General features: G+C 37.3%; 2 protein-coding genes across 3 annotated transcripts; both read left to right on the forward strand.

The window, feature by feature from the left end:
• Positions 1-101: 101 nt before the first annotated feature.
• Klp54D (Kinesin-like protein at 54D) lies at positions 102-11,780 on the forward strand. 2 transcript variants are annotated; one of them, XM_064680644.1, is made up of 8 exons: positions 109-612; positions 7,696-7,876; positions 7,945-8,172; positions 8,229-8,369; positions 9,921-10,062; positions 10,119-10,971; positions 11,256-11,588; positions 11,653-11,780. In XM_064680644.1, the coding sequence occupies exons 1-8, from the start codon at positions 272-274 to the stop codon at positions 11,663-11,665; spliced, it is 2,232 nt and encodes a 743-aa protein (XP_064536714.1). In that variant the 5' UTR covers positions 109-271; the 3' UTR covers positions 11,666-11,780. The 2 variants fall into 2 exon arrangements, with proteins under 2 accessions (XP_064536715.1, XP_064536714.1); XM_064680645.1 differs by lacking the exon at positions 11,653-11,780 and having other exon boundaries at positions 102-612; positions 11,053-11,387.
• A 181-nt stretch (positions 11,781-11,961) lies between these two features.
• Positions 11,962-12,647, forward strand: LOC135427044 (guanine nucleotide-binding protein subunit gamma-1). The gene is made up of 2 exons (XM_064680464.1): positions 11,962-12,052; positions 12,105-12,647. The coding sequence occupies exon 2, from the start codon at positions 12,182-12,184 to the stop codon at positions 12,383-12,385; it is 204 nt and encodes a 67-aa protein (XP_064536534.1). The 5' UTR covers positions 11,962-12,052; positions 12,105-12,181; the 3' UTR covers positions 12,386-12,647.
• The last annotated feature ends 152 nt before the right edge of the window (positions 12,648-12,799 follow it).

A 12,799-nucleotide genomic window follows, 5' to 3' on the forward strand; every position in this document is an offset into this window, starting at 1 on the left:
TGTAGAAAAATTACCATAAATCTGAGGTGTGTGCCTAGCCTTTATATGCGCCCTGGTGAACTTGAAGCGCTCAGTTCGTGTTGAGTTGAGTTGCCGTGCAGTCGAATCCCTACGCTCTACGCTCCTTCAGCGCGCCACAAATTTATTTCGAATTTCGCGTCGCAATTGACCGCTATTTGTGTGTGCGTGTGTGTGTGAGTGCCATGTGGCAGCGGCAGGCTAAACCGACTCGAGCGCAATTAGTCCAAGTGTTTAGAGCCTGTGTCCGGCCATGGTGCGACGCGCCTCGAGCGTGCCGCATCTGAACAATAGCGGTGGCAGCAGCGCCGATAGCGTCAACGCACGCGGTCGTGCTCCGGCTGGCGGTGCCGGAGCTGCGGGGCGTGGCAGACGGAGCAACGGCGCTGGCACCGGCAAGGCGACAACGCCGACGCAACAGCGCCAGAGCTCCGGCAGCTCGGGCAGCGGAAGCCGTGTGCCGCGCTCCCGCAGCTTGACCAACGGTATGCGGCGACTCAGTCCGCAAAAGGTCGGCAGCAGCGGGGGCGGATCAGGGGGCACAGGGGGCAGCTCACGGAATACGCCGTACTTTCTGCGTGCCCGTGAAAACGAGTAAGTGACTGTGTGTTATGTGTGTGTGTGTTTTTTTTTGGGAGGAGCACTGCGATGCTTCTCACCGTAATCAATAGCTCGAAAAAAGTACAGTAAATATTGCCTAAGTGTGCTGCATACTCAAAATGCTTGCCAGGCTTCAAGCTGAACGAAAATAAGTGCGTGTAAAGCGTTTCACCTGCTGAGTCACAGCGGCAAGTCCGGGGCAGCCCGGGAATAAATTAAAATAATAATAATTCTCACAATGGTTAGTTATAGCCTATTCGACTTACCTGGCACTTCGAGTTGTTCAGTTTAAATATCTGTTCAAAATTTAAATAAATCGTTTTTATTTACCAATCCTAAGCCTTCTTAACTAACACTTGAAATGCTTTACGCATTGTTTTTCAACACTATTTTCACTTGAAGCTGTTCAAAATAGTTCTCCTACAACTAAGCGACTTTTTTGCGAGGCAAAAGCCCGAAATTTTATCCTTATTGTAGATTGATAAAAAATATATCTTTAGCGTCAATGGAAAATATAATAATAATTAATAATGAAATCATATACTTTGAATAAAATAATGATCTTTGGATTAATATAATTAAAGTTATAAAATATATATTTAAATTAAATAAAAATCTTTAGATTCATAAAATATATATATTTAAATTAAATAAAAATTTTAAGATTAATATAATTTAAATTAAATAAAAGTTTTAAGATTAATAAATTATATATTTAAACATTTTAAAAATCTATAGTCTAATAAAATATATATTGAACTTAAATAAAAATCTTAAGATTAATAAAATATATATTTATAAAATAAATATTCAAATTAAATGAAGATTCTTAAATAAGTAAAATATATATTTATATTAAATAAAAAATTCTAAAATTAATAAAAATATATATTTAAATTAAATCAAAAACTTAAGAATAAAAAAATATATATTTAAAGTAACTAAAAAATCGGTAGATTAATAAAATATATATTTAAATTAAATTCAAATCTTTAGATTAATAATAATAGCAAAAAAAACGCTGCTTGAAATTTAGATTTTAAATGGTAACAGATAGTTTTTTTTCAGTTTAAAAAGAGTTCTTTTTAAACAAATTCTGATTTGATTCTAATTGTTAAGTCCTACTTTAGATTGACCAAATAGTAGATTTAGTTTAAAATATTTATCAACTGAAAATGATATAGTATTGCGTATAAAGGTCATTTGTATTTGTTCTCAATTATTTTTAGATATTTAATAGCACACTGCTGGAAGCAGCAGCAGACGTAGCCTAAAAGCCTTGGCAAGTGCAGAAATGCTACGCATTTAAATATTTATAATTCTGCATATAAATGGTTTGTTGGCCAAGTTATATATTTGCATCAATCCATTTGCCCGCTGGACAACGAGTAATAAAACTACTTAATAACCCGACCAGGGACTGGCAACCCTTGATGAGGCACTATTAAAAAAAACAAAAAATAGAAAAGTAGAATACGGAAGAGGGTGGCATAGGCACAGGCACAGGCGCAGGCACATGCATCAGGCGTAATGACCACGCACAATAAACCGAAAGAGGGGGCGGGCAATCAAATGGACGGACAGTCAGACGGACAGCTTGGACAGCGAGTTTCGTTCAATTGGTCATGTTTTATATTTAAACAATTAGTGGCGCTCTCGGGGAATTGAGTCTGGGTTTGGGCTGCGGCCACGACATAAATCGATTTTGTAATTACAATCGACGAGTCCTGTCCGGCCGTGTCCTGTCCAGTCAGCTCCTGCATGACCCGCATTGAGAGCGAAAGTGACATATTTATGTTTGGCATTCGAGCTGTTTGGCTAGGCATTGTCGGGGCACAGTGATAGTGACAGCCAAGTGCTGCCCATTTATTCTATAGTATAGTCAGTCGACGTTAAGGTTAAGAACCTGCCAGTTCTTTGGGTTAAGTTGGTGGCTAAGCTCGTGGCTAATGGGCAGGCACTCTGCCACAAGGTAATTTAATTGATTGGCGGCAGCTAGATTGGGGCTATAACAATTATTATGTCCCATATCCGGTGCTACAAATTCCAATAAAAAGACTATGAGACGATTCGCAACAGCTGCCTGCTTTATGTTGCGCTTCGTGAAGCCAATTTACGTATTCTTGGAAGGGGTTTGAACTAGGTATTGGTTCAAACCTTTGCTTGTTATATTTGAGAAAAGTTTGACACTACAATTCAATTTTAATTTAAAATTTCCCGTTTTACTGAAAGCGTTGGAAGTTTAGAAATGAGGGGCCAAATTTTGATCACCATCCAAAATTGGCATCTACCTTGTGGCTGAGTCTACCTCAAAATGTATGATTCGGTTAAGAGCTAGAATATTAATGGCAATGCGGGGTTCGAGCCAGCACGGTTCAAACCCGACTTGCAGCCTTGTTTACTCTTATCTATGGAGCCTTGAATAAGATCAGAGCAAATTCAAAGAGAGTTTATTTTATTATTACAAAGCGGTTCAAACCCGCTAAATAATTCGACTATGAACCCGAATTTTCTATCAGCTCACTTCAATAGACTTTTGATACTTTGTTATCACACATTGTCTTCGATTTCGCTGCTTTCTCGTCTCATTAGCGGCTCCTTAGAGTTGAATTTGAGTTGGATTGCATTATAAATTATTCATGCCACATTGACTTAATATCTGGCATTCAGCACCTGTTATTCGCTATTGAATTTGGCATGTGATTCACGTGTTTGTTCTGCGCAGATTTCGTGCCATATAAATATTGTATGTCCACTTAATGTTTATCCTGTTGTAATGTGTTGCTTGTTGTTGTCGTTGTTGTTGTTGTGTGTTTTGGTATTGTTTGTATTGTTTGCACAACAAATAAAATGTAACGACCACCAATTGAGTCAACGAGCCAGCACAACAACAAAAAACTGCTACTCTCACTTTCATTTGCGCTTTGTTTTTTCATGCATATAGAAAATGTATATATATATATATACGTATGCATATCTGTATAATCGTCTGGGTATATATCTACTAATAACCAGCTCGTGCAATGCAAAAGTTTAGGCAACGAAATGTCAACTATGATTATCTGTGGCACAAGTCCGTGTCCCCGTTGTTCCATGAATAATTATGACCTAACCCCCCGTGTTGTGCATACCAAAAAAATAGAAAATAAAAACAAGTAAAAGTGCTCTAGATGGGAGTACGCGGCGGGTATACACTCGCTACAAACAGTCTTTCTTCCTTTTAGACATACAGAAAGCTTCTTCCTCGCATAATCGCAAGCTATGGGAAAAGCGTTCTTGTATAACTCGGGTTTTGATGGAAGGAACTTTATGAAAATTTCAGGGATTAAATATGACATCAACATATGTGTATATACCAAAGAACGAGGCTCTAGCTTATATAATGACTTTTATTTTAATCTAAGAAGAAAAGTGGGAAGATCTTAAAAGTGAAATGCTCTTATACAAAACAAAAACCTATTAACCAAGTTTGGTCTATTTAGCTCTAATAATTTTCAAGCTATCGATAATTATCGATATTACGCATAAGGAAGTAGTTATCGGTGTCTCTCAGACGGGCTTAATATACCTCTGCGCGTTACATGCAGGTGCACAAAACCTTTATGCCCTGTAAACCCATTTTAGATGAGTTCAGGGTATACAAAAAATCCATACAAATACAACATAGAGCTCCATGGATTATTAAAATGCAAACTGCGCACAAACTACAGACTTGTGGGGAAATAATAGATACGATTGGGAATATGGGGATATATATGGGAATTCATATATCAATCAAGTAACAATCAACGCAGACATTAATCAAACTGCATTAACATGCGTGTACTCTTATAATTATGACGCCTATTATAATTATCTAACAACAGAGTTGGGGTATCTAGCTACACACATATACATATCTCGTATATATACATATATACTATATAGCTCATCCATTAAATGAACAAATGTTTTGGGTGTCAATTTGTAGCTGAATGTGGCACGTGCTGATGTTTTCTAATAAACACATATGACTACGTATTTTCCTTTCTTTCTTGGAGCAGCTAATGAATAGACAACATTTCGTATTCCCTAGCTCGAGCTCCCGTTCTCCCAATTCTCAGTGCCTGTCACTTAGACAATGTGCATTAAGTTGAGCTGCGGGGCGTGCCCAAACTAGAGTTAAATTGAACGTATTGCTGTTCTAGTTATATATATATTACCCACTTTACCAGATCTAGAGAACATCGTCTAATGCTTGCTAATGAATTGCTGTAGTCATATAATAAAACTAATTAATAGCCATGCATTAAGTACTAAAACCCATTTGACTGATGAAATATGCAAAAACTGAGTACATCTCTTTATAAAACAATTCGATTGATATCAAGAATGTATATTAGCTCAAGTCAAATTGCTATAGGCAAGTACGGCTGTGAAGAGAAGGATGCGGACTTATTTTGAGATGTGGCTTTCCTTATAACTTAGGCAAATCTAGTTAAATACTCTTATTTAATAATCGCCCTTATAAATTGCTTCAAATCTATTGGCCACATCATATTTGAGCTTAGGTAACTATGTTTTCGGCACAGACCGTGTCCCGATTTGGTTTATTTATTAAGTATTTCATAATGTTCCTACAATTAATACGTAAATATGTGACATCATGCTGATAGTTGGAAAAAAACATGTTACAGTAATATTTAGCTTAATGTGTTTTTAGAAAATTATAAAAGCTTCCAAATTGATGGTATATTTTATAATAAAGAGAATCTAATACTACAATAAATATTTACATAAAAACATGGCTTCATTTTAATGTTTGTAATAACATTTTTACAACAGACAATATTCAGCTTAATTTTTTGTAAATAAAATTCTAAAATATGTCAAAATAAAAGAAGTTTAGTTGACAAAAACATTAAACATTTATTATTTAAACAATAAAACCAAGGCCATCATTTATTAAAACACTGAACTACTTAAAGAAACACCATCGTTATAAATATATTGCTTATTTAAATAGTTCGGCAATAAATTCTAGAAAATTCTAATATATTTCAAGTTTGAGCAATAATACTACAATAGACATATAGGTTAAATCAAGCATTGATTTAAATTTTTGTTATTTTATTTAAATGACAATATTGAATTAATTTTTTTTGAGTTTAAATTTTTGTAATTTTATTTAAATGACAATATTGAATTAATTTTTTTTTTAGAAAATTCGAAAATATTTAAAAGTTTTCTTGCATTTTATAATCAAAAGGGAAGTTTAGTTTAAGGCACACTCAAACAACATTAAAAAATATATAAGAAATAAAACTAAGGTCAATATTTATCGAAGAACTTCCTACCTACCTAGAGAAATGCCACAGTTATAAATACATTTTTAATTTCATATCACCCATCCGTCTCATTCGACGCCCATTCGCCCGGCGACTCTCTAAAAATGTTTTTAGTTTATTGACTGCTTAGCATTCATTTGGCGATGAACAAAAGTTGATTGAACCTTTCTTTGGCGTGGTCCGATCGACTTTGGGGTAAAAGTAAACCACCTTGATTCGTGCTTGGGTTCCGTTTTGTTGTGGCGTTGGCTCCTCTTAAAATATTTACCAAGTGGACACAAGACCAAGGCGTAGATTATGCCTGATTAATATATTTAGATATATGCTTAGTACTTATCTACTTTGTATATGGAAGGAGAATCAAGTTTTGTCGTTATTGCATTAATATTTAACAAGTCATTTTCGTGAAAATGTCAAATGTCAGCGCTATGCATTACTGAGCAGGCGCCCCAATCCACAATTCCCATATTACACATACGCCGTGTTGTCCGTGCAAAATAATTATTTGCTTCTAAACAATTGCTAGGCTGTTTCTGTTAGCTTGTTAATTGCATGACAATTGAACTATTTTCTCTGTAACAAAACAAAAAGAAACAAACAAATACTTTCAATCAATATTTTGTTTCATGGAAATATTTGCATTTGCATAAAGCTCTGAAATTCCATTGAAACAAATTTGTTAATCATATTAAATCACGCTAAGGCATTTCACACGTTACGCGAAAACTAATTAGACTAAGAAAAAAAACCGAAAAAAAAGAAGAAAATTTGTGTTTGTTTCTGCCCTTAACCTTGGCTATTTATGGGGCACCCAAACTGAGAAGCGTCACCAAGTTCAAGGGAATTGACCACAACAAACCAAAATTCATAACAATAACGAAATTTACGTGTGTCTTCACGCGGAGATTCCCATTTAGTTAAAACAATTGAACTAATGGCTGCCCTATGCCACGCACTAGCCGACCTTCGATTAAATGTTGTCCACTTAAACGATTTATTAAAGCAATTTAACAACAATTCGCTGGGCTCAAAAGCTTTTAAAAAGAGAGGTTGCTGGTTCTAACTCTTTTAAGCGGGTCATGAGTTTTCGTTTGATAAAAATAATAGTTTATTATTTATTGTAATAAGTAATTAAAATATTAATAATAATTTTAAAATATAATAATAACATTAATAATAAATATTTATAATAATAATTAAAAATAATAATAACAATTAATAATAATCACATTGGAAAAGTCCAACCAATTGTGTCTAGGAAATTTTCCAGCTTTCTAAGAACTTAATATATATTTGGACAATTATTGGGAATACCAAAACATCCCAGAAAAATTTACAAAAAATATATTAAAACATACCACAAAATGTGCAAAAATGAATAAACTAAACAAAATTATAAATGCAGAGTTTTTATGAGGCAACTTCTATGTGTCAAAAAATCTTTACAAATATTATTATTTTATTTAAATACAATGTACATATGGTATAATATTTATAGAATGCAAATTTAATTCGTTAAAAGTTTACGCTCATGCAAAATAATTTCTTAAATAATGCATTTATAATTAATTTCTCTAAATTGTTTGTGTGAAGACCGAAAAATAAGTAAACTCTGTAAAATCAAAATGCCCGCCTCAAATTTGCGTTCACATATGCAAAACTATTTACAAACTCGTATAGCACACATTTAAACGATTCATTTAATTTGCACTTTCTATGTAAATAATTGAGTTATTTTGAATACACACAGAATTGGCAGTGCGGATACATTGGAAATTGTGGCCTCCAAGTCCACGGGCACCGGCAGCGAGGAGCCCTCAACGCCCGAGGATAATATCAATGTGGTGGTGCGTGTGCGGCCCCTGAACGAGAAGGAGAAACGCGACAGGCACGGAGCAACATTGCAGTTTCCTGGCAATGGACAAGTCATTGTAGGTGCCAAGCTGGATACGAACCATTAAGCTCAAAAGATATATATGTATACCCATTCCTTAAACAGATCGAGGGCAATGACACGGGCGCCAAGCGCTCCCACAATCGCGACAGCGTGCGGGTATTCACGTACAATGTGGTCTTCGAGCCGGGCGCCACACAGGAGGACATTCTGGACTATTCGGGCATCAAGCGCATCATTGAGATGGGCATCGAGGGCTTTAGCTGTACGGCTTTTTGCTATGGACAGACGGGCTCCGGCAAGACCCATACCCTGACCGGGCCACCGGATTTGGTAAGCAACTAACTAGTTAGTATAAACGAAGGTATATTCATTTGATTATCTTGCAGTTTGTGGGCAAGCCCAATCTAAAAGATCCGCGTCATGGCCTGATCTTCCGCTCGTTTTTGTATCTCTTCCAATTGATTAAGAATCGCAAGGATGTTAACTATGTGCTCAAGGCCTCGTTTATGGAGATTTACAATGAACGGGTAAGTTAATACATATTAATATTTAAGATAATGAAATATACTAAACCATTATTATATAAGAGGTCTACTTTGAATGAAGCAAAGGAATATGAGCATGCTGGCAAAAGCTTTAAGGAAAACTTAACTTAAAAGGAGAAATTAAGAATATATTCGGCACGCCAAAGATTTGAAACCCTTGTAGACATTTCCCTTTTGCAGATATGTGAGAATAATGGAGCTCCAAAATGATGAGTTTATTGAAAATATCTTTGAAAACAGAATATTTTGCATTATAAGATTCTGCTATTCCACCTATCTTTCATATAACAGCTATATGAATTAGTGATCTAATGTTAATAAGATTTTGCATATATATAAGAATCTTAATAGAACTAATAAATCTCAATTTGGTCAAGTTATCTTAATATAAATCGAGAAAGACCCAACCTTTTGCTTTGCCCGTATCCAAGAAGTATAAAGACAATAGTTAATGCCGAGTATGGCTAAGTTATCTGGAAAAACATGAAGCTTTTCATGCAACTTAATTTTCGACCGATCGTTCCAATGGCAGCTATATGATATAGTAGTCCGATATAATTAAGATTTTGCATAAATGTAGAAAGCATAATGAAACTTATAAATGGCGAGTTTGGTCAAGATATCTTGAAAAACAAAAAAGTTTTCCATACAACAACTTAATTTTCGACCGATCGTTCCTATGGCAGCTATATGATATTGTGGTCCGATCCAGCCGGTTCCGCCATATGTACTGCGTGCAACAGAAAGAGGGACTTCTGCAAAGTTTTATGTCGATGGCTTTAAAATTGAGAGACTAGTTCACATAGAAACCGACAGACGGACAGCTAGATCGACTCGGCTGTTGATGCTGATCTAGAGGATATATACTTCAAAGGGTTCGGAACTGTCTTTTTCTATGCGTTCCACATTTCAAACTATTTTCTTTTTATTTTGTATCTTCGATATATGCAAAAGAGACAGAGATTTTGAGATTAGGTTCAAAGTTCAGCTTGTGCTATTTATAAAAAAAAATGATTTGTAGGTTAGAACCGGCTAGATTCAAACTGGTTTTTTATTATTACATTGAATACATGTCATCAACTTTGTTGGGTATTTATTTAATTACCTTCGCTCGTTTGATGTTTACAACTTTCATAAAAATACCTCAATCTAACCCAAATACAAACACATCTAGTCCTTATATTATCATCGATCTACGTAATGCAGTTCAATTTAATTTAATGTCCAATTTAAATTTGTATTGCAATAATACTGATTGGTTTTCCATTACGACCTTTAGCAAATAGCATTTCTCATGCGACAAGCTTGGCATGCATTGCATTGACCTCTATTTAATGGAGGTCAATGCGTCCCCCACCCCTCATTACATTGACCCCCCACCGGCCAATTGATGTGCATTTGGTAAATTGTCGCAATGCGTGAAATTTGCTTGCATTTTAGATGATTTGTTAGTCTAGTCGAACCAGACCCCGTGCTGGTGTACTTTTAATCCATTATTGGTTCTGTAAATTGAAATGCATTTTTTATAAACAGGTAATCGATTTGCTCAATCCGGGAAGCGCTCGCAAGCCGCTTGCCGTGCGCTGGTCCAAGAAATCCGGCGGTTTTTTTGTGGAGAATTTATTTACGGTCGACTGCGAGGAACTTGACGATTTGCTGGCTGTGCTAGAAGAGGGTAAGTCGGGTGGTCAAGTTATTGTCAGAACTAATCCCAACACGCGCCCGTTGCAGGCATGAGGAATCGCGCCGTTGGCTCGCATGCGATGAATGATCATTCATCGCGTTCGCATACGATATTAACGGTACACATACTATCGGATCAACAAACGGATGGCGGCGTATTTCTCTCCAAGCACGGCAAGATCAATTTTGTGGACTTGGCGGGCAGCGAACTGACCAAAAAGACAATGAGCGAGGGCAAGACCTTGGAGGAGGCGAACAACATCAACAAGAGTCTCATGGTGCTGGGCTATTGCATCTCGTCGCTGAGCGATAATAAGAAGCGCACCGGCCACATTCCCTACAGGGACAGCCAGCTGACCAAGCTGCTGGCCGACAGTCTGGCCGGGAACGGGGTCACGCTAATGATTGCCTGCGTCTCGCCGGCACATTATAATCATGCCGAGACGTTGAACACGCTGCGCTATGCTTCGCGGGCGAAGCGCATACGGACCAAGCCCGTCATCATGATGGATCCGCGTGAGGCGCTTATACTCAGTCTGAAGCGTGACATCCATGCGCTCCAGATGGAGAATGAGCATCTGAAGGCGGCGCTGAATCTGCACCATCAGGCGACGACGGCGGCGGCTGACGGGCCTGGCGCTGGCAATCTCTTGGAGCTGCAGCTGGAGCGCGTTAACAGCGGCGATGGTGGGGTGCCAGTGCCCAAGGTGGATCTGGAGCGTTTGCCGGAACTGGATGGCGGCGAGCTGGCGGAGCTGGTTAAGCTGTACATGGCCGAAAATGAATCGCTGCGACAGGAGAACAATCATTTGTTCACGGTGCGCGAGACCATACTTAGGGATCAGGAGATTGTGTGTCGGGAAAACGAGCGCTTGCTCAAAAAATTGGAGGAAGTTAACAAGTGAGTAAGCCCCGTAAAAATGGAATCGATCGAAGGCACAACACTCGGGCTCATTGTTGTCTCCTTTCTGACTCGTTCTAGATCGAAACCGAGCGAGGACAATGAGCCGAGTGTCGAGCCAGTTGCCGGATCGAAATGAGGGCGCGGGCTCGGACGCCTGATTGGCATGCATCCAATACAAATTACAATTTTTTATAGACAAATCATGTTTTCAAAACGAATTTAGAGTGTGACTAGTGATCTAAGCAATTAAACGTTAACATTTGTTTCTGTTCCACAATTAGTGTCTGTGTGCGTTCCCCTTTGATACCTGCACGACCGGCCATCTCGCCAACGACGGGCAAAGAAACGCCCGGCACCGAGATCTGGACAAATCCGGAACCAGCTGTTCCAGCAGCAGTGCTCCCATTGGAGCAGCGCATGTCTGAGAATGCGGACAAGCGGACGCACACGGCCCAGAAGCGCATCGATCAGCAGCGCATTGCCAAGAATATATTGCTAATGGCAAATGCCTTTCGGATGCCCAATGCATCAGAGCTGGAACTGCACAAGGAGCAGCAGGCAACCAATAAAAATAATAATAACAATGAACATGCGCAGCCTGATTTAATGCCAGAGTAAGTGACAATATGTGAATAAAACAGAAAGGTCTCTGAATTTAATATATTTTTCTCTCTGCAGCATGCTAACGTAATAAATCTATTAATGTACCTACTACCAACATACAAATATTCTATATTTATATATTTTTGGAACAATTAAAACAAATGTTAAAAAGCTATTTCAATAAAACTGTTAAAAATTCAAAATGTCTTCTACTCTTTGCCAATTTGATAGCAGTGCAACAGAACCTGCACTCTTGCTTATATGTATATCTACATATATTCTAACTGTTAAATAAAATAAATTTCAAAATGCTCGCTACTTTTTGCCAAGTTGGCAGCACTGCAACAGCTGCTGCACTTTTGTTATCGATAGATTTACATTTCACATTCAGCGATAAGTATTGTATCAAACCAAACACTATTGATTTTTCGTCGAATCAAGAGCTCGAGCCTGTGCCTAAAATCAGCTTTTAAAGGTAAATTGAAGCATATTCTCTTAAACATTACATTGAACAGCCTTTGTTGCAGCTAAACGTTACTCGCTAGCATCAAATTTATTGTTGACGTTCACCATAGGTCTTGCCGAGACTGCCGTTCTGGATATTATGGCTGCTAATTTGCAACAGCAGCGCACCATCAATGAGCAACTGCGTCGGGAAGCGGGCATACCCCGCATCCAGGTCTCTGAGGCATGTAATACCATGATGAAGTATATGATAGATCATGAATCGGATGATTGTCTGCTGAGCGGTTTTACCAGTCAGAAGGTGAATCCGTTTCGCGAGAAGAATTCGTGCAGCATTTTATAAGCTCAATTTTGAATAGGTACACAAGTTCCTAGCAGTATTCATAATATGTAGACATAAATATTGTTTACGTTTTCTCGGCGAACTCTAATAGACTAGAACAAAAACAACAGCAAAATCTATAAATGCATGCATATGTGTATAATCTTTGATGTTTCTTGTAAATGTATGCTGACCTCAATTATGTCTATAAACTGAACATATACATAAATATTGTAGAGAAATATTTATTAATGTGCGCACCAAAAAAAGAAAAAAAAAACAACTCAAACCGTCTTTAACATACATATGTATACATACCATGTATTTTGCTAATCCTATAGCTCTTTTTTGGAGGCATATTCGCATATATACATACACATTAATACATATAATATACTAGCAATTTTCAATAAATGTATGACCCTAACTAAACAT

This window comes from Drosophila montana, unplaced genomic scaffold (assembly GCF_035044405.1).
Source record: "Drosophila montana isolate Dmon_TW-CO22-7 unplaced genomic scaffold, ASM3504440v1 contig_2127_1, whole genome shotgun sequence".
Taxonomy (NCBI): domain Eukaryota; kingdom Metazoa; phylum Arthropoda; class Insecta; order Diptera; family Drosophilidae; genus Drosophila; species Drosophila montana.